This window comes from Furipterus horrens, unplaced genomic scaffold, assembly GCF_987537825.1.
Source record: "Furipterus horrens unplaced genomic scaffold, mFurHor1.1.pri manual_scaffold_1, whole genome shotgun sequence".
NCBI lineage: Eukaryota > Metazoa > Chordata > Mammalia > Chiroptera > Furipteridae > Furipterus > Furipterus horrens.
The window spans coordinates 31,217,332-31,245,270 of NW_028327171.1; the positions used below are offsets into that span (position 1 = coordinate 31,217,332).

The following is a 27,939-nucleotide window of genomic DNA, read 5'->3' on the forward strand; positions in this document are numbered from 1 at the left end:
GGACAGAATCAAGCCTCATTGCTTCTGACTGTGCAAACCAGTGGGGGTTGGGGTGGAGAAAAAAACTGCCAGTCTCTCAGCAGAGTCAGCTTGTTTAAAGGGCCCTCACAATCCTAGAACATCCACATACCCACCCACTCTGGGAACGGCAGCCAGGGCAACAGCTAGTGGGGCACCAGTCCCATATGGAAGTGGGAGAAGTGCCTGGAAAAGGGGTGAGTGCTGGGCAAGTGGCATTGTTCCCTCTCTGACCTCTCCTCACATACAGCGCCACAACGTGGTGAAACGGGTTGCCCTGTACTGACGAATACCTAAGGCTCGGCCCCTTATAATGTTACAGGAGTGACAGCTCTACCTAAGACACAGAGGCAAACAAACACAGGAGCCTGTCAAGATGAGGAGACAGAGAAGTATGGCCCAAAAGGGGAAATGGATCAAGGTTCCAGTGGGAGAACTAAGAGACCAGGAGATAGCCAACTTAACAGATGAGGACATAAACAACCTAACAGACACAGAATACAAAACACTGGTGATAAAGATGTTCACAGGTTTGACAGATATATTTGAGTATGGCAAATGCATAAGAGAAGAAGTGAAGGCTATGCTAAGTGAAACGAAGGAAAATACACACAAACCCAATGGTGAAGGGAAGGAAACCAGGGTTCAAATCAATGATTTGGAACATAAGGAAGAAAAAAACAGACAACCAGTGCAGAATGAGGAAGCAAGAATTTAAAAAAATGAGGAAAACTTCTCAAATTTTGTGAAGGAGATAGACATACAGGTCCAGGAAGCACGAAGGGTTCTGGGAGAGCTGGACCCAGAGGGGACCACACCAGGATGCATCATGATTGAGATGCCAAAGGTGAAAGATAAAGAGAGAGAGTCCTGGGGGCAGCAAGAAAGAGGCAGAGAGTTGCCTACAGGGGGTTGCCTATAGGACTATCAGCTGATTTATCAGAGGACAGTTTGCAGGCAGGAAGGGCCTGGCAAACAGTATTTAATGTGATGAAAGGCAATCGGCAACCAGGATTACTCTATCCAGCGAAGCTATCATTTGGAATGGAAGGGTAAATGAAGTGCTTTCCAGACAAGGTAAAGCTAAAGGAGTTCATCATCACCAGGCCATTATTATATGAAATGTCAAAGGAACTTACTTAAGAAAAAGAAGATCAAAACTATGAACATTAAGATGACAAGAAACTCACAAGTATCAACAACTGAATCTAAAAAATAAAAACAAAATCCAACTAAGCAAACCAAAATAGGAACAGGATCATAGAGATAGCGGTCATTTGGAGTGTTATCAGCTGGGAGGCAGGAGGGCAAAAAATGGAGATATTGTGGATTAAGAAGCATAATCGGTTGGTACAAAATAGACAGGGAAGTTAAGAATAATATAGGATAGGGTGAAGTCAAAGAACTTATATGCATGTCCCATGGACATGAACCAAGGGAGTGTGGGATTGCTGGAGGGAAGGGGGTTACTGGGTGGAGGGGAGCAAAGGGAAAAAAATTAGAACTACTGTAACAACATAATTAATAAAATATACTTAAAAAAAGAAATTATTACTATTTATATCAACTATGATAGCAGTATTATGGTTATATAAACAGAGACACATTTTAAAAGTACCAAATATTTACAGGTTAAGTGATTAGATGTTGTGGATTTCAATAGAGAGGAGATACAGATAAAACAAGATTGTCTGTGAATTGGATAATGGTTAAGGGTGGATATTGGTTCTTAATATCATTAGTCATGCTTGAGTGTGAGTTTAAATTTTTTCAAGGTGAAGTTTGCTACCTACTTAATATAAAATACTAAGAACACGAATTCTTTAAGCTGTATCCTTCTTATAAACTGATTTTGCTCTCAGTATGTTACCTCATTCATAGGCATAGTTATATAGATGTTTGGACTGAGTGGGCTCTACACATTAAAATTAAGAAACTGACTAGTACAGTGGTCAAAATCATCAAAATGAGACAAGCAGTTCCCTGCAATTGCACTCAGCTGTGCCATGAATTGTAGCACCTCTGAGGTCTGCATATAGATCCATGATCCTGCTGCAAAGTATATAGTCATAAAGGTCTTATTAGCTAGCAATGCAGCATAACCACATTTGGGGCAAAGCCAAGCTTCTGAGTCAGTTATCAGTTCATTTCATTTAAAGGCACACAAGATGTGGTGGGGATGGACTGTGGGAGAAGGGTGGGCAGGGTGGTGGGGGGAGCAATGGGAGAAAATGTGGGACAACTGTAATAGAAAAATAAATAAATAAATTTAAAAAGAAAGAAGGAAGGAAGGAAGGAAGGAAGGAAGGAAGGAAGGAAGGAAGGAAGGAAGGAAGGAAGGAAAGAAAGAAAGAAAGAAGGAAGGAAGGAAGACAAGAGAAAGGCTTGGAAAAGAGCCTTTCCTCCCTTAGCTCTACTTGAATTTCCTCAAAGTCAAGTTAGAGACACAAAAGAGTAATGCAACTCTGTCACTATTGATGTTACACTTAATACCGATCTGGAACCCTGTCCCATCATTTTCCTTCTTATATGAGCAGTAAATTCATTTATAAAGACTTTGTACCTTGTTTACATTTTCCAGAGAAACCAGACTTGTCACCCACAGGTGTTTAAGCTTGGTGGCATCTGAAGTGATAGGAAATGTTTCTTGCAGCTTTAAATTTTCTCCCCAGATCCCAAATAAACCTTCCTTACTGATGGTCAGATAACGACTCGAACTTTTTAAGAATATTACTTTTTGAACGGTGTCCTTGTGTTTCCCTGGGAGAAATTCAAGGTCTTTCCACTGGGGAACCACAGTCACCTTTGCTCGTTCATCATTCTCATAGAGTGTTAACAGCATAAATGAAGTCAACTTGTCCCAACTAATGAAGCCATCTTGGGTCACATCCACTTTGTCAAAGAGCGTCCCATAGTCTTCCTTTGTGCCCCAACCAACAATCTCTGTCATGCTCTGCATAAACTCTTCTCTGGACATACAAGTGGTTTGACTTGGCTCTGAGGGCTAGAAATTGGGAGAAAAACAAGACAGCAGTGAAAGCATTGTAAGTACCAGAGCATGGTGCTCCTCCCCAAGGCCAGCCTAATCAGCAATTCTTCAAAGGTGCAAAGAAGAATGTCTATTACTTTATAACAGTACTAAAGCAAATTGGTGCTGGGAGCAAATAATCGATAGGGCTACAAGCAAACATCCTTAGTAACAAATGATCTTATAAGTGGAAGAGGGAAGCAGGAGGGTCAGAGATTTGATATTATGAGGGAAGCAGGGATGAAAGCAATGTAAGGCTATGTGCCAAGGCAGGCAGGCAGCCTCTAGAAGTTGAAAAAATAACAAGGATTTTGATTCTACTCTAGAACCTACAGAGGAGAGACAAGTCCGACATCACCTTGATTTTATCACTGTATAACCTATTTTGGAACTTATGACTTCTTGAACTATGAGATAATAAAGTTGTATATTTGAAACTACTGAATTCATGGTAATTTGTTATAACATCCACAGGAAATTAATACAGTGGTTTACACAAAATGGATGAATCCATGAATAAAGTTTAGTACAGCCAGTAAATTACACAATAGTAGAAATTTAATCCAAGGGCAGGAAGTATACTTCTGTAAATATACACAAAGAACAGTGAACCCATATACCATTGATTTTTGGTGTTCATGGTAGTTATGTTTTATAAAGTCTCTACAAGTATTAAATCAGCAGGTACTTAGCCATTTCTCCTAGAGGAAATAAAAGGTTAGGTTTCTTTGCACCATATTTTTATCAACTGATTAATTCATAATTTTGTATCATGTGTGTTTCTGTTGATCACACCTAATTTATTATACATTGTTAACTCATTAACACTGAATTCACAGCCAATAGCACTATAACTCATGACTCAATGAAATTTATCTAACACATGTATTTTCTCCATAAGGCACATCACAGCCTTCTTGCACTTAGACAGCCCTTCAGCACTACTCTTGGGTGCCATTTTAAAGAGTGAAATCACCAACAAAAAGCATAAAAATGCAAAAAAAACCTTAGCACTAAATAGACCATAAAAAGGACACCTTTTTACAATAAAAGAACAGAAATAAGAAAGCAGAATATTATCTTGTTGGACCTCAGGCTGGAGTATGCACATTGCAAGACTAAAATATTTTGCTACTCTGTATATGTCTGTAAGTGTTTATAAAATTGCTTAAGTATTTAACATAGGAATACATATATCTTTGCAAATAAATATTGTCAAGTTTTTCTAGTATATACTCAGAAGATGGATTTCTGGGTCATATAGTAATTCTATTCTTAATTTTTTGAGCAACTGCTGTACTGTTTTCCATAATGGCTGCAAATTTTAGCAAGTAGGCAAATTCACCAATACAGAATTCATGAGTAAAGTAAATCATCTATATTTCAAGAAAGTACCTAGCTTAATATTGACAGATTGTTTAGTTTGGTGAAATTCATGATAAGAAAGTCTACTTTTCCTATTACTTCAGAGCCAAAAAAAAAAAAAGGATTGACAGTTAGCTCTGTGAGGCAACATATTGTAGAGAAAGTCAAACTATTGGTACATTTAATTCTGAATCCACCAGGCATTGGGGGGAACTACTGGAAGGTTACATCACTGCTGAGTCTTAATTTCCACATCTATAAAATGAATATGGCAACATCAGTCACAAGAAAATTGTTACAAAGATTAACTGGCATATCAATAGATGCAGAAAAAGCATTTGACAAAATTCAATACCTATTCATGATGAAAATTCTCAGTAAACTAAGAATAAAATAAACTTCCTTAACTTGATGAAGAATATCTGCAAAAAACATGCAATATGCATAATGGTGAGTAATTTGAAACTTTTTACAAAGATCAAGTGCAAGGTAAAAGTCCCCCCTCATCATTGCTTTTCAATATCATCCTGGACGCTCTATATAATGCAATAATACAAAAAAGGAAATAAAAGATATAAAGATTGGGAAGGAAGAAATAAAATTGCATTTGTTCTCAGATGACATGATCATCTATGTAGCAAGTCTGAAAAGACTGACAAAATCCTGAATCTAACAAATGGTTACAGCAAGGTTGTAGGCCGCAAGGCTAATACACAACACTCAATGGCTTTTCTATTCAGCAACAATGAACACGTTGAATTTGAAATTAAAACCACAATACCATTTACTTTAGCAGCCACAAAACTGAAATACTTATGTATAAGTCTAACAAAATACATATGTACAAGATCCATGTGAGGAAATCTACAAACCTTTGATTAATGAAATCAAGGACTGAATAAATGAAGAGATAGTCCATGTTCAAGAACAGAAAGACTCAAAATAATCCAAAGATTTCATGCAATTCCAATAAAAATCCCAGAAACTTATTTTGTGGATATCAAAAAACTGATTCTAAAGTTTATATGGAGAGGCAAAAGACCCAGAATAGCTAACAAAATATTGAAGGACAAAAACAAAGTTGGAGGACTGATTCTACCCAACTTCTAGACTTCTTATAAAGTTATAGTAGCCAACATAATGTGATATTGGCATAAGAATAGACAGATCGATGGGACAGAATAGAGAGCACAGAAATCTACCCACATGGATATAGTTAACTGATCTTTGACAAAGGAGGAAGTACAATGATGAAAAGATAACATTTTCAACAAATGCTGCTGGAATAACTGAATATCCACATGATTTTTTAAAAAATGAATCTAGATACAGACCTTATGCCCTTTACAGAAATTAATTCAAGATGGATCATAAACCTCAACATAAAATTGAAAACAATAAAACTCCTAGAAGATAACATAGAAGCAAACCTAAATGATCTTGATTTTTATGATTTTTTTAGATGTGATATACCAAAAGGCATGAATAATGAGAAAGAGATTTTATAATCTGAACTTCATTATAATTAAAAACTTCGGCTCTATAAAATATAATGCCAAGAGAATGAGAAGAGAAGCATAAACTGAGAGAAAATATTTTCAAAAGATACCTCTGTTAAAGAACTCCTCCAAAATATACAAAGAATTCTTAAAGTTCAACAATAATAAAACAAACAATCCAATTAACAATGGGCCAAATATCTTCTCAGCAAAGAGATACACATGGCAAATAAGCTTACTAAGAGTCAAGGAACTGTAAATTAAAACAACAATGAGATATCACTGCACACTTCTTAGAAAAACTGGAACACTGAAAACAGCAAATGCTGGCAAAGATGTAGAGCAACAGGAACTCCTCCACATCACTGGGGGGAATGCAAAATGGTACAGACACTTTGGAAGACAGTTTGGCAGTTTCTTCCAAAAACTAAACATGCTCTTACCTACATAGATCCAGCAATCACACTCCTTGGTATTTACCCAAAGGAACTAGAAATTTATGTCCACACAAAAACTGGTACATAGATATTCAGAGCATCCAAGATGTCCTTGAGTAGGTGAGAGGATGAATAAATGCTGCTATCAAGTCATGAAAAGATGCAGAGGAACCTTAAATACATAATGCTAAGTGAAAGAAGCCAATCTGAAATGGTTACACACTGCATGATCGGTGGTTGCCAAGAGATTAGAAAAGTGGGAGAGGGAAGCATAGTCAGAGTTCAGAGTTACTTTCAAGGCAGTGAAACTACTCTGTATGATACCCTAATGATGGATACATGTCATTACTCCTATGTAACTTTAACAACATACATATACAGTACCGCAAAATCCCGCCACATAGCGAAAAATCCACGATAAATAATTAAATATAATATTTTTTAAAATCCCGCAATACAGGGAGGCCGCAATAAGTGAAGCACGATATAGAGAGGAAGTACTGTATTCATTTATTCAAATTCCCAGAAGGTACAACTCTAAGAAAGAACCCTAATGTAAACTGGACTTTAGGTGTTTATTTCTATGTGTCTGTGTAGATTCATCAATTGTAACAAATGTACTAGAGAGAGATGTTGATAATAAGGGAAGTTATGTGTGTTTCTGATCAGGGATATAGGTGTAATCTCTGTATTTTCCCCCTAATTTTGTTGGGAACCTAAAATGCCTCAAGAAATATAAAGACTTAATACAAGAAAGATTAAGTGAGATATTTATGTGTGCAAAGACTATGTAATCGGGTATTTAATAGAAGTTAATCTAGGTTTCTAATTAAATTAATTTCCTGAGAAATAATTGATGTCTAGCCCTTTGAACTACTCAGAATTCCAAAATTCTTATCTTTCTTAAATTATTTTTAGTCTAACAAGCTTAGATAGATGAAAATTTTTCAGTGACCCAGATTTTAAGTGTAGAGAAAGAAATCTGATCCTAAAAACACTCCATCTGAGCCAAAACTGAAAACTGTTTGTGAAAGCTAAGTCAATGTTGATCTTTTATTCTAAATTGTTACATCAATCAACCTCTCCTATGTTAGTATTCCATTAATTAAAAAAGGAAACATTTTATAGCTTAATCTCAGAGTATTTTCTTCCTATGAACTAATAATTTATTTTTATTTCTAAGAACAAAAAACTGCTCTGACAAATATCAAAATACTCTTTCTTATATACTAGAACATGAATTTGAAATTAGGCTATAAAGAAAGAAAAAAACAAAATTTCTTCCCCAAAGTAAGTTAAACAATAAACTTAATATTTTCTGCATCTCGATAATGCCAGTAAAGGTTAATTCCCTGCTAAATGTTTTAAAAGAATAAAATCATAAATTAAGCATCATGGCAGCAATGACTCTTCTCTGAGGATTCAGATAATTCATTTGTTGATGTGTGTGTTTTGTGTGTGTGTCTGTGTATGTGTGTGTGTGTGTGTGAGGCCTTTGGAGTTGTACATATTATTGGCCAAAAGGTTCCTTTGTGTTTTTCCATATGATGGCTTTAGTAGCACTTAGTTGTCTTTAACTTCACTTGAAATAATTTTGTTAGATTGTATTGTGACAGCTGTCATATCAGTGTGCATTTAAAAAGAAAACATCAAAATGGTGAATTCTTGTGTACCATTTTAATATTGAAGATGGAAAAACATAAGTGACATTTTTGGCATATTACACTTTATTATTTCAAGAAAGGTAAAATCACAACTGAAACACACATAAAAATATTTGTGCAGTGTATGGAGAAGGTATTGCGACTGATCAAACGGATCAAAAGTGGTTTGCAAAGTTTTGTGCTGGAAATTTCTCACTGGATGATGTTCCACAGTCGGGCAGACCAGTTGAAGTTGATAGCAATCAAATGGAGACAGTAATAAAGAACAAGGAATGTTATACCATGGGGCAGATAGCCAGCATACTCAAAATATCCAAAACAAAAAAGTTATTGTTGGAAAAAAAATGTTTGTTTTATTTTATGGAAAAGACCACATGAACTTTTTGGCCAACCCAATAATTACTAACTTTAATAAACTTATCCTGCCTATTGTATTGGGGTGGGTAAGTGCTACCTAGATGGTTCTAAGAGACTTCTCAGTGGGTCAGGAGAATATGTGTAGGACAGACACTCTGCAACAGGGTTAGTGGAGTCCTATTTCTATCATGATATCAGTTGCTAGTTTTGGGGTGTAACACGAAACAGCAACTGTGTACACACTGTTTCAGCTGCTTTTCCTCAGAGGTAGAAATATAAAGTATCCTAAGTGAACCCAGCGAAAGTCAAGTTTACCTGTTCCCAGAAACCAAGATCATTTCATGTGTATAATACCTACATCACTGTGAGTAATTGTAGTTTCCACCTTGTCCTGAGCCACCTATATTGCTACTCTCTGAATTGCAGGTGAACCAGAATTCTGTCTTAAACTCCTGAGCAAAAGGTTACTCCACATGGAACTTGAGAGTATTACGCTTAGTGAAATAAGCCAGGCAGCAAAAGAAAAACACTATATGACCTCACCTAATACAGGAACCTAATAAACAAAATAAATGAGCAAAATAGAACCAGAGGCATGTAAACAAGGAAAAAATTGACAGTGACTAGAGGGGAGGGAGGAGGGGGAGGAAGGAGGAAAGAAGAGGAAGGGTCTAGTCAGGGAACTAGTATAAATGACCCAAGGACCTGGACAACAGGGTGAAGACTGACTATGGGAGAAGGGGAGGTGGGTGTGGCAGGAGATAGCAATGGGGGAAAGATGGGACAACTGTAATAGCACAATAAAAAAATGGGGGGGGATTATTCCACAGAAAGGAAGATAAAATAATCCTTCAGTCTAAAAATGAGCTTGAATATAATATGATTTAGTTGCTACCAACTCTCAACCTGCATTAGATTCAGTAGTGAGTGACAAAATAATTTATCTTTGTGTAATCTTTGGATTACACACACATACACACACATATATCTTTGTATGTATATATTTCTGTATATATGTATACATACATATATATTTACATATTTAAATTAGTGCTAATTCAGTTAGCATCTGGGTTTTATGCCTCGGTTTGTTACATAATATTTGTGTGACCACAGGCCAGCCATAACCTGTCTGAGGGTTTGTCTGAGGGTCCAATAAGATAATCTGTATATAAGGCTGTCCTTACATTAAGTAATTCTATTAAAATAGTTACTATTGTTAAATATATATCCATATCAAGCTAAATTCGCAAGCATATATTTAGTATAATTAGGGAAATACTAATAATTTAGGAAATTTAATTTCCTAAAACACAGAGCACAAGACAATTAATTCTCAGTCCCTTCAATTGAAAGTTTAGTCAGCATGGCTTTAATAAAATTTTCTTCCAATTTGTTCTAATTTGATGTGCACCCATCAAGTAAAAACTACCTAACAGTGTTTAAAAGTATATCTTTCACTCCTATTAGTCAAGACCAGTGTCTGGTCTTTTTGAGGAAAAATTTAGTAGCCCTCTCTCTCTTAGAACTCATTTTCTGATAAAAGTAAAAACTGTATGATCCATTAGAAGACATATTCTCACTCAGCCCTTACTGAGATGATGTTTGTAAATTTATTTTGCTATGTCTGTTTAACTATTAAGAAAATAATGACTTATTTCCTCAAAATTATCTTGCAAGAAAAGTAATATACTCAGAATGTCTGGTTGATTATCTCAGTTGGCATAATGTTAGACCTTTAGAAAAGTTTCCTGTTTCCCCGAATCACTTTTCAAAGAATATTCTAAAAATCATTTCCATCTGCCTAGATAGGTTTTTCTGCAGCTACAATCAGTACCAGTGAGCTGCCTCTCTTTTTTTTTTCAAGGACCTCTGTAAAATCCCCTTTAGCTTCTGGCTTTGTAAGATTTGGATTTCACTAACTTATAGGAAAACTGAGCACTAAGCCTAAGTGCAAACCTTCAAAAACCTACCCTTTGCAAGAAATGCCACAGCCCTTTTCTCTTTAAGAAGAAATTATGTGCTTTCAATTAGCAATGTGTGTGAGCCCATACATTAAAAGAATTTTTTTTTTGCACAAAATAATCTGTTTCTACTATAGAAAAAACAAGCTATAGTCAAGCCAAAAATTAAAAATCTCCATAATGCCACCAGCCCTTCAGGTTTTTTCTAGTCAGAATAGAGTATCTCTGTATAATTTACCAGATGGTGGCATGATATACGTATCTCTGATTGCCACTCTTCCACTTGAGGTCATGTCATGAAGCTATGTCTTGTACAAGATATACTGGTCTTCATCATCACTTTGAAAGGCTGCACAATATTTTACAGAAAAAGACATACAGTTTATAAACTCCTATTATCATCAATTATTCCCAATTCCTTCCAATATTTCCTGAAGAAAATTTCGTAGAAGCAGAATTGCTGAGTCAAAAAATTCACACATTCTTTAAGTTTTTGGCATATCTTGACAAACCCTCCTCTGGAGATGTTTGAACTAATTTACATTTCCATCAACAAAGTATGAGATTGTTTATATTGCCCAAATCTCACCAAGTTGTGATATTCTCATTCTTCATAAGACTCATCAGTCAGTTGCTAAAAAAAGAGTTCTAGTGAGCCTAAACATTTACAAACTTCCTGGTAAAACAGAGCAATGCATTCCCAATGCCTGCCAACTCTTAGAAATGTGGTTTATGTTTTTTTCTCCCTTAGCTATTTCTTATAGCAATATTTTATAATAAAATGAGGAAAGAAATTTTTTCTTTTTTTTCCTACTCTGTAAACAAGGACTTTCCCAAAACAATAATACAGGTCCCAGTTAGAAACAACGGAGAGAGCACAATTCAATTTGATCAGAAATCTGGGTATTCTCTCCTCTATCACAACCGACAGTGTTTTTGCATGTCACAGACCCAAAGATCGCTGTCTTTATTCGCTGGTTACTATCTTCTCCCAGATCCTGAAAATTGATGCACATTAATACAAGTGTATTGAGCATGTACACCAACCAGCACACATGCTAGCATAAGCTAGGTTTATTTTTTCATTTAATAAACAAATATTTATTAAGTGCCTGCTCCATGTCAAAGTCTATAATAAGCACTCAGCATCAGCTTTCAACAAGACAGACAAGGTCCATGTTCTTCAAATATTTATACTTAAGTGGGGAGGCTGGGTGTGCTGGTCACAATGGTTCTAGGTACCAAAAGTAATAAGATCACGAGTCACACTAATTATTGTTTTCTCAATGTAATTTCAAACTGAATTTAGCCTTCAATCACGTCAAAAACATTCCATAGATAGAAATCTTGTATAACCCAGAAACCTTTCCTTAGTTTGAAAGCTTTTTTTATTACCTTTTCTTCAGATCATTAAAATTCTGCAATGGTTTTCTCTACATGAAAAAATAGTTTCTAATAGGACCTCAGAATCTTGGTTTCCCCATAAACTTGCTAGTTTTATCAAGCACTTCACCATAACTAACATTTCTTCTGCCACATATTTGGCATGATTTTGGGGTAATGCTTGTGACAGCTGAGTGAGTATGCGCTATCAAAATGCGTTCTTTCCCCCATCTCTGTAATTAAATTTAAAATTAACATGCTGCTTTCCCATGCTTCATTCTGTTGCATTTGCCTCAATTTCTCTTGGTTACAGAGCATATTGGTTATGAATATGTATTAGGGTTTGCTGTCAAACCCTGTGAACGTCTTCTGGAGCAGATTAGATATGTTATTTCAAAACAAAGGCATCGGTTTATAGCACCCCTTGAAATTTTCACTTATCAATGAACATTCATGAGAGATTGAACAGCAGATCAGTAGAGACTAGTCTACTAGCCAAGGTTCACAGTACCTCTTTTCCTTGCTTCATTAGATTTTAGTTGGTTTTAATTTTCACTTATATTATAATATCAATGATCCGAAAGCTCACCTATCTAAATGGAGTTTAAATTTTGTGACTAACAAAGACACAGACCTTGAAATCCCTGTACTGAATTTAAGGTTTGGAACTAAAGTTTTCCAAACCAAAATTTCAAATTAGATTTCCTGTCAACTCGTAAATTAGAATTGAATTACAGCTGCAAGAAAAACAAAATCAATAAATCTATCTTTCACTCTTAAAAAAGGGTAGTCATAATCCCCGAGATGTATAATTGTCCATATCATTTTGCTCTATGGAAGTTTTCAGTTCTCTGCTTTAGACTTAAATGATGTTTATTACTATCATCTGTTTTGTCTAAACTAGAAACTTGAGGGAATGAGCCTGACCAGAGGAATGGTACAGCCAAGAGACAATTGAGTTTCATTGATCTTCATTTGGAAATATCACTACAGAAGGATAAACATATACTGTTTTTAAAAATAATTTTAATTGTCTTTAAAATATATTTAAAAACAATTTCTCTCCTTTCATTGGAAAGCATAAATTGAGTCAAAGAATTTCATGCACCCATGAATTGCATGCATGTTAGAGCTGGAAGAAACTTAGAGAAGCTGCACAAAACCCTTTACTTAAAAGGAAAATATTGAGGCCCAGAGAGTTAAAAAAACTCCTCAGGTCACACAGCTCACTGTTGACAGAACTGGGCTTACAACAAAAGATTTCTAGTTCCTAATCACTTTTATTATACCATAAATATGTTGATTTCAACAAAACCTTATTATCTGTAGTATAAAATGTTCATCAGCAATCCAGGCAGGTGTCATATCTGAGTCTCTGTCAACCTGGCTCACACTGTTCACCCTACCCTGATAATTCCCTGAGACCTGCCCCACCCAACTTTTGGGCCCACCATAGCTGTTTCCAGTGGCTTTTTTCATAGGAACAGCCTGACTTGGCTCATGCTTCAGACTTCCCTAAAATCTCTGAGACAAGCAGTATCTGGCCATAGTGTGCCCCATATCACACTAAGTGGCCCCAGGCTTGGAACTAGAAGCAGCCAGCCTTGGTTTGCAGTTTGTCCTGTCCTGCGCACCTCCAAGCCCAGCACAAGTAGCAGCCATCTGCAGATTGTTTTGTAGCTCATGCCGGATGGTCCTGGGCAGGACACAGGCGGTGGCTGACCTTGGGCTGCACCTCTTGGGAGGCCCCAGGGCCACTCACAAGTGACACACTCAAGGGGTGCACTCGGTGGGCACCGTCGTCGTCGTCGGCAGCCGTCCGTCTCGAGAGAACGATGGTGTAGCTTCTCAAGAGTCCATCTGCACCGCCGAGAATGGCTGTGCAGTCCAACTCGGGAGTGACACGGCATCTGCCTCCTCCCGTGTCGAATCGACATCCTGCGATGATGCTGGAGTGTCCTCTCCAGCGAAGCTGAAGCCACAGAGCCCGGGCAGGGCGACATGGAGGGCACCAGACCTCTCCAAAAGTATGTCCTGCTCCACAGGGTGAGCCCTGCACTGTTGATCCTCCATGGTAGTTGCAGCCAGTCCTTGTAGCTGATGGGCCTGGAGATAAACTTCTACCATTGACATGGCAACAGCAATCAGGATTTAAGTACAAGAGAAGGGTGTACTCAGCTCATAGAGGTGGGGGACAAACCTGGAGTGCCTAACTCAGGTGAGCGGGGAGACTGAGCCTCTGGACCCTCCAGAACACCTGCTACATAAGGCCATTTGATCAAGCTCTACCTAATACAAAGAAAGCATCACAGGGAGATTGCCAAAAAGAGGAGACAAAGAAACATATGCCATTTAAAGAACAAAACAAGACTCCAGGAAAAAAAAAAAAAAAACAAAGCTAAACAAAATGAAGACAACCAATTTACCAGATACAGAGTTGAAAACACTGGTTATAAGCATGCTCAATAGAGGAAGAGTAGATGACCTCAGAGAGAATTTCAACAAAGAGATAAAATATATAAAAATGGAAGTAAAAAAATAAAAAAGAACCATTCAGAAATAAAGAATACACTAACTAAAAAGAAGAAGACATTACAGGAAATCAACAGGTCAGTCAGTAGATAAAGTAGAGGAGCAAATCAAAGATTTGGAAGATAAGAAATCAAAAACACTCAATCAGAAGAGCAAAATGAAAACAAATATTCAGGACTTCCAGCCAAGATGGAGGCTTAGACAGACACGCTCGGTCTTCCTCTACAACTAGAGAGGAATACAGCTACTTCAAAACAAAAAATAAAACTAGAAGTTCCAGAAAATAAAACTACACGGAAGCCCAACGTATGAAGTTATAAACCAGCGGCGCCCTTTGGGCAGGTAGGAAGAGCGAAAGTGGGTGGTGCTGTTTGCGGTCGCACCAGGGACAGCGGCAGGGAGAGCAATCCCAGCAGCAGGGAGAACAATCCCGACTGCAGTCGAACCCCGGCAGCTTGGAACCCCAACACTGGGGAAAGCAGCCATCACATCGCCCTGAACAGTGAGGCTCAGAGGGCGGGAGGACGGATCCTGGTCTCCTAGCGGAATAACTGCAGGAATCCATCTTGGACCCCCGCCCCCACACAAAGTGCCACAGGGCTGCGAAATAGGTTGCGGATCGACGCCGGTCGCTGGGTTGTGACCAGTACACAGGCACTGTCCCCTATAGCCGGCCCAAGAAAACAAAACACATCTGTCAAAATGAGGCAGACAACTATAAAAATCCCGGTGGCTCAGCTCACCAGGCAACAGACGAAGAACCTGACAGATGAACAAATAAGAAACCTGTCAGAGGCTCAGTTCAGGGCCATTGTTATCAGGTGGCTTACAGAATTAACAAAAGATCTGGAAAAAGATGAGAAAGAATCGAAAAACACTCATAATGAAAGGAACAAAACCACATATGAGACAGATGGTGAGGAAATAAAATCCAGAGTTCAAATCAACAAACCAGAACACAGAGAAGGAACAAACAGTCAACCAGTGCAGAGAGAAGAAACGGGAAGCAAGGAAAATGATGAGAGGATCAGAAACCTCTGGGACAGCTATAAAAGGCCCAACATAAGAATCACTGGTTTGCCAGAGGGCGAAGAAGATGAACTAGAAATTGAAAAATTAAGTGAAAAAATAATGAAGCAGGACTTCCCAAACTTGGGGAAAGAAATAGACTTACAGGTCCAGGAAGCACAGAGAGTTCCAAAACAACTGGATCCAGGGAGAACCACTCCAAGACACATTATAATCAAAATGTCAAAAGTTAAAGATAAAGAGAGAATCTTAAAAGCAGCAAGAGAGAAGAAAAGAATCATGTACAAAGGGGTCCCAATTAGACTATCAGCTGACTTCTCAAGGGAGACCCTGCAGGCAAGAAGAGACTGGCAAGAAGTATTCAAAGTAATGAAAAGCAAAAACCTACAACCACGAATACTCTATCCAGCGAAATTGTCATTCAGAATAGAAGGGCAGAGAAAGTGTTTCCAGGACAAAAAAAAAAACTGAAAGAGTTCATTAGATCCAAACCACTGTTATATGAGATGTTAAAGGGACTGGTTTAGAAAAAGGAGGATCAAAACTATGAAATATAAAATGAAAACTGCATCACAAGAAACAACAACAGAAGCTAGGGAATTGAAACAAAGGCAAACTAAACAGGCAACGAGAGTGGAAAAAGAACTATAGGTATGGGGAACATATTGGGGGGAGGTCAGCAGGGAGGGGGAAGGGAGAGAGGGAGGGAGATGATATAGAAATTAAGGATCATGGTAGGAGGGAATGGAATAGACAGAGAGAGGTTGAGAAGAACTATATGCACAACTAATGGACATGGTCTAAAAGCGGGGGACAACTGGAGGGAGGGGGGCCACCGGGTGGAGGGGAGAAGAGGGAAGGAAAATTGGGACAAATGTAACATTATAACCAATAAAACACATTAAAAAAAAAAAAGGAAGAGCAAAACGAATATATATTTTTAAAAAAATGAGAATGGTATAAAGAGTGTCTGGGACAACTTCAAGTGTACCACTGTACACATCATGGGGGAGCCAGAAGAAAAAAAGAAAGCAAGAAGTTAAAAACTTATGTGAAAAAAATTTACAGAAAACTTCCTTAACCTGGTGAAAAAAATAGACATACAATTTCAGGAAGCACAGAGAGTCCCAAACAAGATGAATCCAAAGAGGCTTGCTCCAAGACACATGATAGTGAAATAGCCAAAGATTAAAGACAAAGAGAATCTTACCATAAAAGCAGCCAGAGAGAAGCAGTTAGTTATCTACAAGGGAGCACCCATAAGACTGTCAGCTGATTTCTCAGCACAAACTTTGCAGACCAGAAGAGATTGGCAAGAAATATTCATAGTGATGGAAAGCAAGGAACTACAACAAATCACTCTACCCAGCAAAGCTATCATTTAGAACTGAGGGCAGATAAAGAGTTTCCCAGACAAGAAAAGACTAAAGGAGCTCATCACCAAATCAGTATTACAAGAAATGTTAAAGCGTCATTTTAAAAATGGGATGGATGAGAAAAGTGCCAAGATTAAGAAGCACAAAGTGGTAGTTACAGAATGAGCATGGGGATGTAAAGTGCAGTACAGTCAATAATATTGTAATAACTGTATATGGTGTCACATGAGTACTAGATTTATTGAGGCGATAACTTAGTGAGGTATATAATGTCTAATCACTGTGTTGTACACCTGAAACTAATATAATATTGTATGTCAACTGTAATTTAAAAATTAAAAAAATGATTTAAAGTAAAAAATTATACTTATAATACATTTTACATTTGCTATATTCTGGAAAATTGTCTATAAAAAAGTTTTGATAATTTACAGTCTTAGTAATAGTGCCCATTTCCCTGATTCTTGCCAATAGTAAATATTATTGGCCTTTTTAATCTTTGCCAAATTGATAAATGAAAAAGGATGTCTTCTGGGTTTTTTTTTACTAGAGTTTCAAATCTAATTTCTAATGAGTTTGAGTATCTTTTCACATGATTAGCAGCTTTGTGTGGTACTTATTCTTCAATGCATAAACATGATAATATATGGACTTAAAACTATATGTGATTTGTGTACGTGCATATATGGATAGAAATGAATAAAAAATATATTGGGAAATATAATGTTAAGAGTAGTTATCCAACGGTTTGGCTGAACTAAGTGGCTGGGTTGGTGAAGAATGGGGTGGTCTGTGGGCTTCACTTTAAAACTGGTTTCTCTTCTCTATCCTAATTGCTTGGACAGAAAGGGCCCAAAGGTCTGAGAGGGGAGAAACCTAAAATATTTCCCTCAGCCCAAACTAAGTATAATGGGCAAAAGGGTTTTGGACAGGTGAGATGTGCCTGGCACACCTTCCTCCAAAGAAGCCCTTTTTTTCCCTAATGTGGGACATTGAAAAATTAATACCTGTATTTTGTCATCTAGTGGTTATGGATTGAATTATGCCTTTAACCCTGTTGCCAAATCTGTTGCCCGCAGAATACAACAAGGATGCCAGCCTGTTAAATCAAGCATGCTGTTGTTCGGGGACAGCCAACTGACCTGGAGTCTGCACAATCCTTCCCCATGTGGGAAGGCCACCCTCCCCTCCACACCCCCACTCTTATGAGGGATTTCTGGACCCAAGGTAGGTAGGACAACGACCATGTCTAGCTTGAAGCAGCTAGAGGAGTTCGAGAATTTCGTCCATTGTCTTTTATAAGATTATAAAGGGTCTTAAGGCTGAGAGGAAGGGATTGCTATTTTTTATTGTTAAAATGATTACTTAATTAATTAATTTAAAAAAAGAAGAATATATGAGGGGGTGAGGCAGAAGAACTTGTATGTATGACCAATGGGCATGAACTTGGGGGGGATTGTTAGAGGAGGGGGGGTGCTGGGCGGAGGGGAGCAAAGGGGAGAAAATTGGAACTATTGTAGCAATATAATCAATAAAATATGCTTTAAAAAAAAATGATTGCAGGTTGACCATAGTCATAAAGGAATTTCATGTGTTACTTATATTTTTTACAATGAGAATAATGTATTCCAATGTCTTAAAATAATAAAGTGACTGTTAAGTAAATAGAATCATAAACACAAATAAAATTGCATATGACTGGCTACACCTTTTTTTGCTTCTCATCCTTCTACTTTTGTCAACGTCAGTAGTTTCTCTACCCCCTTGAAGGATTTCCCTAAGATCTGGTCTTAGACACTCTGCTCTCTCCTCCAGCTCTCTCATTTGCATTCATGGTCTCCACCCTCACACTGGTATTTGTCTGCCTGCCAAAACCCTCTACTTGGCTTGAAACGGATAATGGCATTGAACTTAATCAAGACATGTGCAATTAGAGCAACAAAAAGAACATATAGGAACCTCTTAGAAGAGAAAATAGCAACATAGTAAGGTGCTAATCCAGCCTGGGTAGTGAGACAAGACTTTCCTTAGAGTGTGATATTTAAACATGAAGTGTAGTAGCTGTTATCTGGGAAATTTCATTAAAGCATCCAAATAACTAAAACATGAGCAGCATGACTGAAACAGTGTGGGTACTGTCCCAATGTCAGGTAATTTTGTGACTGACTTGTCAGACCCATAAATCCAGACTAAACACTTGTAGGGAGGGGACTGAGGGGAGGGAGTGGGAGAGGGGGAAGTAAGGACTCCTCTGAAAGGAATGGATGGTCCCATTTTCTTACAGTTTTAGGGAAGGAACATGGAAAAACAGGTCTTAGACTGGCTTGAAGGAAAAAATTTCCTGTTATCTCTGGGGCTAAGAATCAGCCTGGTCTCCAGGCTATAAGTCATGAGATGGCTGATGTTTCCAGGGCGATGGAGGGGCTGAGAGTAGCCCCTTGCCCTAGAAATGTGGTCAGAAGTGAGGAAGTGGAACAAGTTAGTAGGATACCATGAGAAGGATCCCAAGCAGCATTGCCCAACAGGACTTTCTACAACAATGGAAATATTCTATAATCTGCACTATCTAATATGGGAGTTGCAAGTCACATGTGGCTACTGAGTACTTTAAATGTGGCCAGTGCTTTTGAGGAATTGAATGTTTCATTGTATCAAAGTCTTATTTTATTTCAACTTAATTTAAATAGCGACACATGGTTCGTGACCACCATATTGGACAATGCAGGTCTAGAGCGAAACTGATGTGAAACCTGGCTTCAGATTGCTGAGAATGAGGAAAGAATGTATGCACACATAGGAAGCCAAAGGGTAGAGGGAAATAGTGTACATGGTCATCCTTAGCAGAGAATGGTGTTACTCAGAGAGTTGAGATGTAATGAAAGTCATATCCATAAAATAGTGGTAAGCCATGATGAAGAAAGAAAATATTGCAAGGAACTTGTGCCTAAGGAAGTGTGACTCAGAGTCTTGGGAAAAAGTTAGAAATAACCAAGGGGCAATTCAGAGGTTTCCTATTTTTAATAGCAGAATTGGTCGGGTTTTGTGTCATCACTGGGCATGCTGTACTCGGTAATATGTGAGGAAAGTGAAATCAACATAATACAAATTACAGTTCTTTGTCTGTTTTCTTGGTGTTTTTGTTTTGTTTTTAAAATCTAGGAAATGTGAAAAAGTAGGCTTTGGTCTACAGGTCTGGCTACATCGATGCCCCACAAATAGACAGTAATAAGCATCTTTTCTTTTCTTCTCTCTCCTTTATAACAAGTCTCCGGGGTTGCCTTTTCTGTTCCAGATCTGGCTGAAACTCAAGGTTAAAATGTTTGTTTACCAAAAGCACTCTATCAGCCTCTCTGATCCAGATTAATTTTTACAAGCACCTGTTCCAAAAGCACACAGGGAAATTGGAAAAGGCATGGAGGTGTTAGAACTTGTCAAAAAACTCAGCACAAAAGCCACAGTGTGTAGGAAAACCAATTTTTCATGTGTGTTGACACACAACCTCACATATTGTATTTTGGTGATGACATCATTTGCTAACCTCACCCATAAATTCTAGCAAGTCAGACAAAATCACCAAAGAGTCCTTTGTCATTTCCAGTTGTGCCAGCTGCAGTGGTATTGGATTTGCCTTCACACTATATTACCTGATGGTGAGAAGGACCTATAGATCCTCACTATTTTCTGCTGCCATCAAAAATAGGCTTTTTGATTCCACTGAGGGAGTTGGGGCAAGATATGTTCTGACCTGCTCCCTTTGTTCGATAGGTGATGAATTGACTGAGGCTGTTGAATGCACTGTGTACTATGTAACAGAGTTATAAATTAAATTTTTTTGTTTACCTTTTCACCAGTTCTCTTTGAGCTGCCTTTAGAAAGAAAACAGAATTTAAAAAGCAATAGGTTATTATCTTTTCCTTTTATTCTTCCGTTCTTTCTCTGCATTGATTTTATTGTAGGAACTGTTACTTGCTGATGACACATTAATTCCAAGTTACACAGATACAGTGCCTGTGCTATTAACTTAGCATGCTCGTTTTGTTCATGAAGTCCTTATTCTATTCCTTAGAGCAACATCCCAGAGAGAGGTTGTCTTGCAGCCAGTGGGGCCATGCCATTTAATAGGCTGGAGAGTTGACAATCTACCCCCTGAGCCCTGGAGCTGTCTGCCCCATAGGTAATTCAATTAAATATTTTTGAGCTTCATTCTCCTTATGTGTAAATGGGAAATAAAAAGGTCTCTCCTGCCTACATTCCAGGTTTGTGAGAGGATCAAATAACAAAATCCAGAAGTGCTTTATAAAATCTTGTAATATATTAAATTTGTATTTACCATTTTACCTCCACTGATTCCCAGAAAGAGTTTTAGTTCAGTCACACAGAAGGTTCATAGGCATTTGGACTATTAAAGCAAAAATAGAAGAACAAGAGACATAGATGAAAATAGCAGATAATTGTTCCAGAAAAATCTATGTTAAGAATAGTTCCATCAGTTGAACACTAAATTTAGCTTTTAACTTCCTGGCAGCTAAAGGCAGAACACAAAATACCATTAGGCACATGACTCACCCTTATTTACAAAATGAAGCATGTTGGTTTATTTGGAGAGAAGAAAATTTCCCTATCATTAAATTATAAAAATTGTGGGTGAAATTGTTTTCTGGGCACACAGCTGTCTACATTTTCCAGTCACCCTTGCAGTTGGAATGTGAGCCTGGCCCACAAAACCTTCTCCAGGTGTCCCTTCAGGTTTTTCTCCCATACTCGCTTGAGACATGGCAAGTGTGGAAGGCAGAGGTTAGAAAAAGCGTAGGTACCTGAGTCCCTTCTTGTAACTGTTCACCAATTAGAACTTTCTGCTTTCTACTTTATACGAGAGAGAGAGAAAAAAAAAACAACACTACCATGTTTGAGCTATTTTACAGTTTGCATACTCTATAAAAATTAAGGTTTTCTAAGTTGGAAATTTGTTGGATAACATAATATGCAGAATTTGGGGGTTTTCTTGTTTGTTTGTTTTTCCTTCCTGACTTTGCACGTCATCCTTGCACAAGGCCATGCTAATCTTCTCTGTATTTTTCCAATTTTAGTATATGTGCTGCCAAAGCGAGCACTAGAGTTTTTAACCAGTAATTTCATCTAATCTTTTTTAATCGTTAGGAACTATCTCATGTTTTGTCAGAGAGGAGCAAAATCTAAAGGTTCAAAGGAAAGGGAATGAAACAAGCATGGGTAATTTTATTCACGCATTTGAGAGGGTGACTCTTGGGGTAAAAAGCAAAGAAGCAAGAGATGACAACAGCCAGCAAACATGAGACATTGTCCAGGAAGTGCTGTTCATTCGGGTACGTTGATAGTGAAGATACAGTGGGCGATGAAAAGACAGAAAAAAAGCTGTTCCTTAATACATTGGGAGGAATCTTGAGAGTTTAGAAAGAAGGACAAATAACGAAAAGAGAAAAAAGGTCTAAACCTGATCGTCCTGATCTCCTTAGAGCCTAGCCTGCCTGGCGGGGCAACGGAACCCTCAGCTTTGACCCGTTGGAGCAAAGAAGCGTTGTTAGTTGGTCCTGCTGTAGAATCTGTGCAGCCCTCTTGGGAATTTTATAAAGACAATCAAGCATGAGGATATCATACATTCTGTGGATTTATTCATTTTATTACACCTCAAACACAGTTCTCAGAACGCACAATTGCCTCCTGAACTTCTCTGGTCCTGTTTGTACAAGTGCATTTTGTTTAGATTCCAGTCACCATGCCCCCGAGACAGTTTGTTCTGAGAACCCTCCCTGAACAACTCTAGGAAATTCCTGCTTGGATTTTTACTATGCCTTTCTCACATTGAACTGTTTTTGACTCTTCCTACTTTGCATATAAACACCCTACGTTTCACACAAGGTTTAGGAGATTTCATTGCTAGCTACTTAAATCTAAAGATTTAGCAGGACTTGGGCAAATGGCAGCATGGAGTAGATAGGATAGGGCCAGCCAGCCCTTGGTTCTGGGCCCATTATCTGGGCCAGAACAGATGCTCTAAGAGATGAAACAGACACAGTTGTTGATGGAGGCAGGTCAAGACCCAGTCCAGTGTGTCCAGCAGTACAGGCAAACTATAACCTCGGGTCACTGGGCAGCAGAGCCTCTGGGATCAAAGAGCACAGTGTCCTGCCAGGCAGAGGCCAACAGTGAGGAATTATGGAAAAGAAACACTCAAACACCTACACAACCAGACTTTGGGAAGAAACTCAATATATGTCAGGCCTCAATGGGACTTTTCCAACATTCCATTTCCTTTGACCCATAATTTCTACTTCTCAGCATTCCTAGAAAATCAGCAAACCATAGCAATCCTTCTTTACACAATAGCTGGTTCTTGAAGTGTCTAAGAAAATGTAAACTATGGTTGACATCAAAATAATATGAATATCCAGAGACTATGTTGTTTCTCTAAACACTAGCTGTACTACATGAAAGTTTGACGAACAGCCATTTTTACAATTCTATGAATAATACAATGTCCCTTCTTTCAAGCTGACATATGGCTCTTTGGACACCATCAGTTGAAAGAAAATGAAATTCACACAATTATTTTTCTAGTACTTCTACCCAGGTAACTTTTTCATTCTAAAGAAGAGGACCAAGGCTTCAATGAAAAGTCTTTGAATATTAATAAAGTATAAAGTAGGAGATGGAAAATGAAGTTCTTATACTCATCTATGTCTTTGCAAACCTTATTACTCCTACTTCCTACCACAACTAAAGGGAATGTAGAAGCGGAGTTGTGTTATTAGAAGTCTACTTGTCTTTAGGATATATATGAATTTGAATCAAGACTGTAGAGACCATGTGGTTCAATCTCTGCTCACTGAACATGTAATACCTCTTAACTGAGCATTTACTCTCTCAAGTACTCTCTAGACAGTATCTCACTTAATCCTCACAGCAACCCTATATCTCCATGTTAGAAGTAAAGAAAACTGAGGTCCAAAGAGGTTAAGTGATTTGCAGTCACATTATACATGACAAAACTGAAATTCCAATACTAAGTGATCGTGATTGATTTGTGCCATCATACAACAAACATAAGCATGACTTACTTTCTTCCCAAATAACATGACTAAGATTGATATGGTATGTAACACATTATTTGGAAATATGTGTGAAATATTTGTTCCACGATTGAAAGACTCAATTTCCCATTTTTCAACTAAGCACCACCACTGCTAATAAAGGAGATGAACTTTATCTAATGTCTGACAACTCTTCAGACTCAAATAAGCAAACTGCATGTAAAAAAATAAAATGAGAGAGAATCTACTGTCAGAATGTTGTCATTTCTAAGACCATCTCTTTAGTGACTGGGCTACAAGTCACTGCCTTTAGAGTGCAGTGTTGGAGGACAGATGCCAGGGCAATTTCTCCTTTTATATCTGTATCTATACCCAACACCTACGACTTACTGCTCATGAAAGATGGGTGAGACTCACTCAAATTGCCTTGTGTATCATTCTTCTCTAGGTGTTCATGCTGTGTTTGGAAATCGTGTTGGCTCACGGGATAGCATTTAGTCCTACCTGCACATTGGCCATTGAACTATTTCATTCTGGGTGTGTTGAGTCTTTTTTTTTTTTTTCCTTGAAAACACCTGCAAAGTTCAATTTCTTTTTAAAAAACTGTCATTCGATTCTCTATGTTCATGAATGCTCTGGACTGCAATTTCTTCTGCTATCACTAACATGTGCTTTTCCAACTGGTAATTTCAAAATAAGTGGTCTGTCCTTTGAAATGTTCCAAGTTAAAAAAGAAAAAATAATCTGGAGATTGAATTGACCAGTTTCACATGGGTTTACTCCAGAAAATCAGTAATTTGAAAAGAACACCTACCCCCAACATTCTGAAGCAGTTTTAATCTCTATCATATTGATGTTATCATACTGACCCTCCTAATAGACCCAAGCATTCAAACACTTTGTTCGTAGAACCAGAACAAAACTTCCATATTTCTATTCATTCCAGGGTCACAACTGTTATAATATGATGTTAAATTTTTCTGAATGTCTTGTCAAAATGTTTGCTATGTCTATCAAAATAAGCCAAGTTCATTTGGGGCATAGGACATGAACAGCACCAAAATCTTCTGGGCATGTGGGCGTGGATAACCAGCAAATACATGAAGATGAGAACGAGGAAAATGTGGGGCACAGTATGTCTTTGCTACTACATATGATAGATTCTATTATAAAGAAATGATTGACAGCATTGAAACATTAATTCATCAATACAGATAAAACCTAACTTATACAAAACACAGTATAGATATTTTTCAGTGGTCAGCAATTTTTTTGGATAGCTAAAAATTAAATTTTGTTCCAATTACAGAATAATATAATTGTTAGATTTCATCACACTGTGCTAATTTTAAGGTGATATTTCAAAATATTAAACATAAGGAAGTAGAAAGAGTTGGGGCTCATGCCTACCTAAATTCCACAGCACAGAAGAGCACTTCCTCCTCACTTCATGAGAAACTAAAAATTATTTTAATGTATGCTTTTTATGGTGCATAGTTGCAGAATTCCAAACTAATTAACTAAGAGAGACAACAAATTACTCACTTATAATTAAAATTCCTAAGGTTCATTTTATATGTAGAATTAAAAAAAAAAAAAACGTTAAATTTTGTTTTCCTTGGCATTGCTTCAGTATTTAGAAAAAGAGTGAAACATTAGTCCCTAGCGATGGGACTCAAAGTCTCTATTGAATAAGATTGTTGCTTACCTCAAAGGCCCTCTGTATTTTGATGAGGTCACCCACACTGAGCTGGTTTTCCAGCAAAGCCATGCTGTGGTCTTCACTTTCTGTTCTCTCTGGTCCAGGCCGTGACCCCTTGTTCAACTCAAGCGCAGTGCTCTGGTAACTCATAATGGCTCCATCTCTTCTCAACAGTCTTCAACTATTTCTATATAATTCTTTTTCTTTCAACAGGTGTCTTTGAAAAGAAACCCAACTTAGCAATAGAATTTCAAATAAAAGTACATTTCATGGCTTCCAATAAGGAGGCACAATGTTCAAGCTGAGAGAGAACGAAAGCCCTCAAACCCCACGCTCCCTTAATTCCACGATTTATTTTCAAAGCCCACAGTCCAATCTTTTTAAAACACCCTCTCCCATACTCAGTTGAACCTGACCTGGTTAAAAATGGGTAAAGCTTCCCCCGTGTTTATAGTAACTGACACAGGGTGCAGTTTCTAATCCTCATTTCAAATGCATTAGAAAAGCAACTTCTCAAAACTCCTTTGGCCAACCTTGCTTCTATTAACATGTTGTGGTTTTAAACTCCATTTTCTTGTCTGGAGACACGAGATGAGGCAGCTGTACAGTCTGCATCCCAATGAAGTGCTCCCCTCTGAAAACCACCTTCCCAGCATTGTGGAGTTTGTTTCATGTGTTCCTGCTGCTTTTGTATGTTTCCTGGCAACCAACCTGGAGACAACTACAACTTCTCCTTTTCTCCTCCCCCTCCAGCCCCAACTAATGACTGACCTGAAGGCGTGACTATATGATGTAAATACTGAAGTTTTCTTTTGAAAACACAATTCAGCCCACTCATTTTTTTCATTGAATTTCACTGCTGTATATTTAAAGACAACTTTTACAAATATATTTTCTATGATGCATGTCATGTATTACGAAATGATATGATTGGCCACAGAAAAGAGCATGACATTCAGGAATTATATGTTTTGCACATAGGAACTGTTTTTTCTTAGTTAATAAGAATCCACTCCTTATATTCTCTCTGTCTTAGTTTCTATGTACTTAAAATGGGGATGGTTTAATACGGTTTTCAATTCACTGAAAATATGAGGAAAACACAGCAAAACATATGATAAACCTTATCATATTATGAAACTACTTATAGTACCATTGCTGGTTCAGCTACTATTAATGAAAAGGATGGAAAAAGAAGACAAGTTGGCCTTTCTTGAGTATTTACCGTAAGCCCTACGGTGAACACTTCATATTCCTTACCTTGTTTAAGCTTCACTACGACGCCACAGGCAGATAAGATCACTATCCCCACTTTGTAGCTGAAGGCCACATGGTTAGTAAGGTGTGGAATATAGCAGTGAGCATGGCTCCCCCTTCCGGAGCCTGAACTATGGACAATGCCCTCTCTGCACCTTATTTTCATCTCTGTAAAACTGACAAGTTGTCACTGAATATCCTCTAGGTCCTTTCCACTCTGTCATCCTATGAGCTGTTGTTCACTAGGCGCATGGTGATACCCAGTACATTTCCTACAACACAGAAAAGGATACATCCCACAGGCATTCTTATACCAGTTTTAGAAAAATAAATTAAATTTCACTTATGCATGCATTAATTCATCTTTCTGTCCACAATTCATTTATTAAAAAAACTACTTTATATCAAGTTTTGAATAGGACCTGGGACCTACCTCAAGGGGTTTACAGATTTTTAGGAGCAATTACCTGCCTGGCTCATCTTTCAGGCCAATCCCAACCTCTTGCTGTTTACAGTGCTGTGTAGAGAAGGATTCTGAAGTCTTATCTAGGTTCAGAGGAGAAGGGTGGCATTATAGATTATAAATGTTTATCATGGGCACAGAAGGTAGGAGGGGCGTGTTGACCACACATTTCTCTTTTTTTTGGTTTAGCCCTTCATGTAAGTTAGGAAACCGTATTTAAGCCCTAATATTATAAATTCTAAGTTACCTCACATAAGAACAAAATTTGTCTTATACCATCCTAACTTGGAAATTAATAATAGTTTAGATCAGCAGAGTTTGGCCCATAAATGTTTGCAAAATGTTTTATAGTGGTGTTCTGGAGTGTTGGGCTTTGTTCAGTAACAGACACTAAGGAGCGAAGGAAGAGGAAATTTTAAAAAGCATTCTGTGAAGCTGCACCAGGAGAGTAGGTATCCCACTGGCTGATGCAAACTTCTTAAATATTCTGATACAGTCAAACTGCCTGGCCTGCTTAGCCTTCATAAAGATGCAGCTCTAAACATTTTCATTAGTCAAAACAGGAAAATAGAATGATCAGTTAACAAATTACTGGAGAAGTTAATCAAGTGACACTGCTTTCTTTTTTTTAAAAGATTTTATTTATTTATATTTAGAGAGAGGGGAAGGGAGGGAGAAAGAGAGGGAGAGAAACATCAATGTGTGGTTGCCTCTTGCATGCCCCCAACTGGGGACCTCGCCGACAACCCAGGTATGCACCCAAACTGGGAATCGAACCAGTGACCCTTTGGTTCACAG

At 37.8% G+C, this 27,939-nt stretch overlaps 1 protein-coding gene and 1 non-coding gene across 2 annotated transcripts in view; both read right to left on the minus strand.

Moving 5' to 3' along the window:
* Positions 1-25,571, minus strand: part of WDR49 (WD repeat domain 49) — a 131,510-nt gene extending 105,939 nt beyond the window's left edge. The window contains exons 1-2 of the mRNA XM_090273497.1: positions 25,428-25,571; positions 2,582-3,022 (exon numbers count right to left, since the gene is read on the minus strand). Coding sequence (XP_090129623.1) covers positions 2,582-3,022; positions 25,428-25,571 — 585 coding nt within the window. The remainder of the gene's footprint in view (positions 1-2,581; positions 3,023-25,427) is intronic.
* LOC150020831 (U6 spliceosomal RNA) lies at positions 21,658-21,763 on the minus strand. The gene has a single exon (XR_016513458.1). It is a non-coding gene; the product is annotated as a U6 spliceosomal RNA (small nuclear RNA).
* Positions 25,572-27,939: the final 2,368 nt, after the last annotated feature.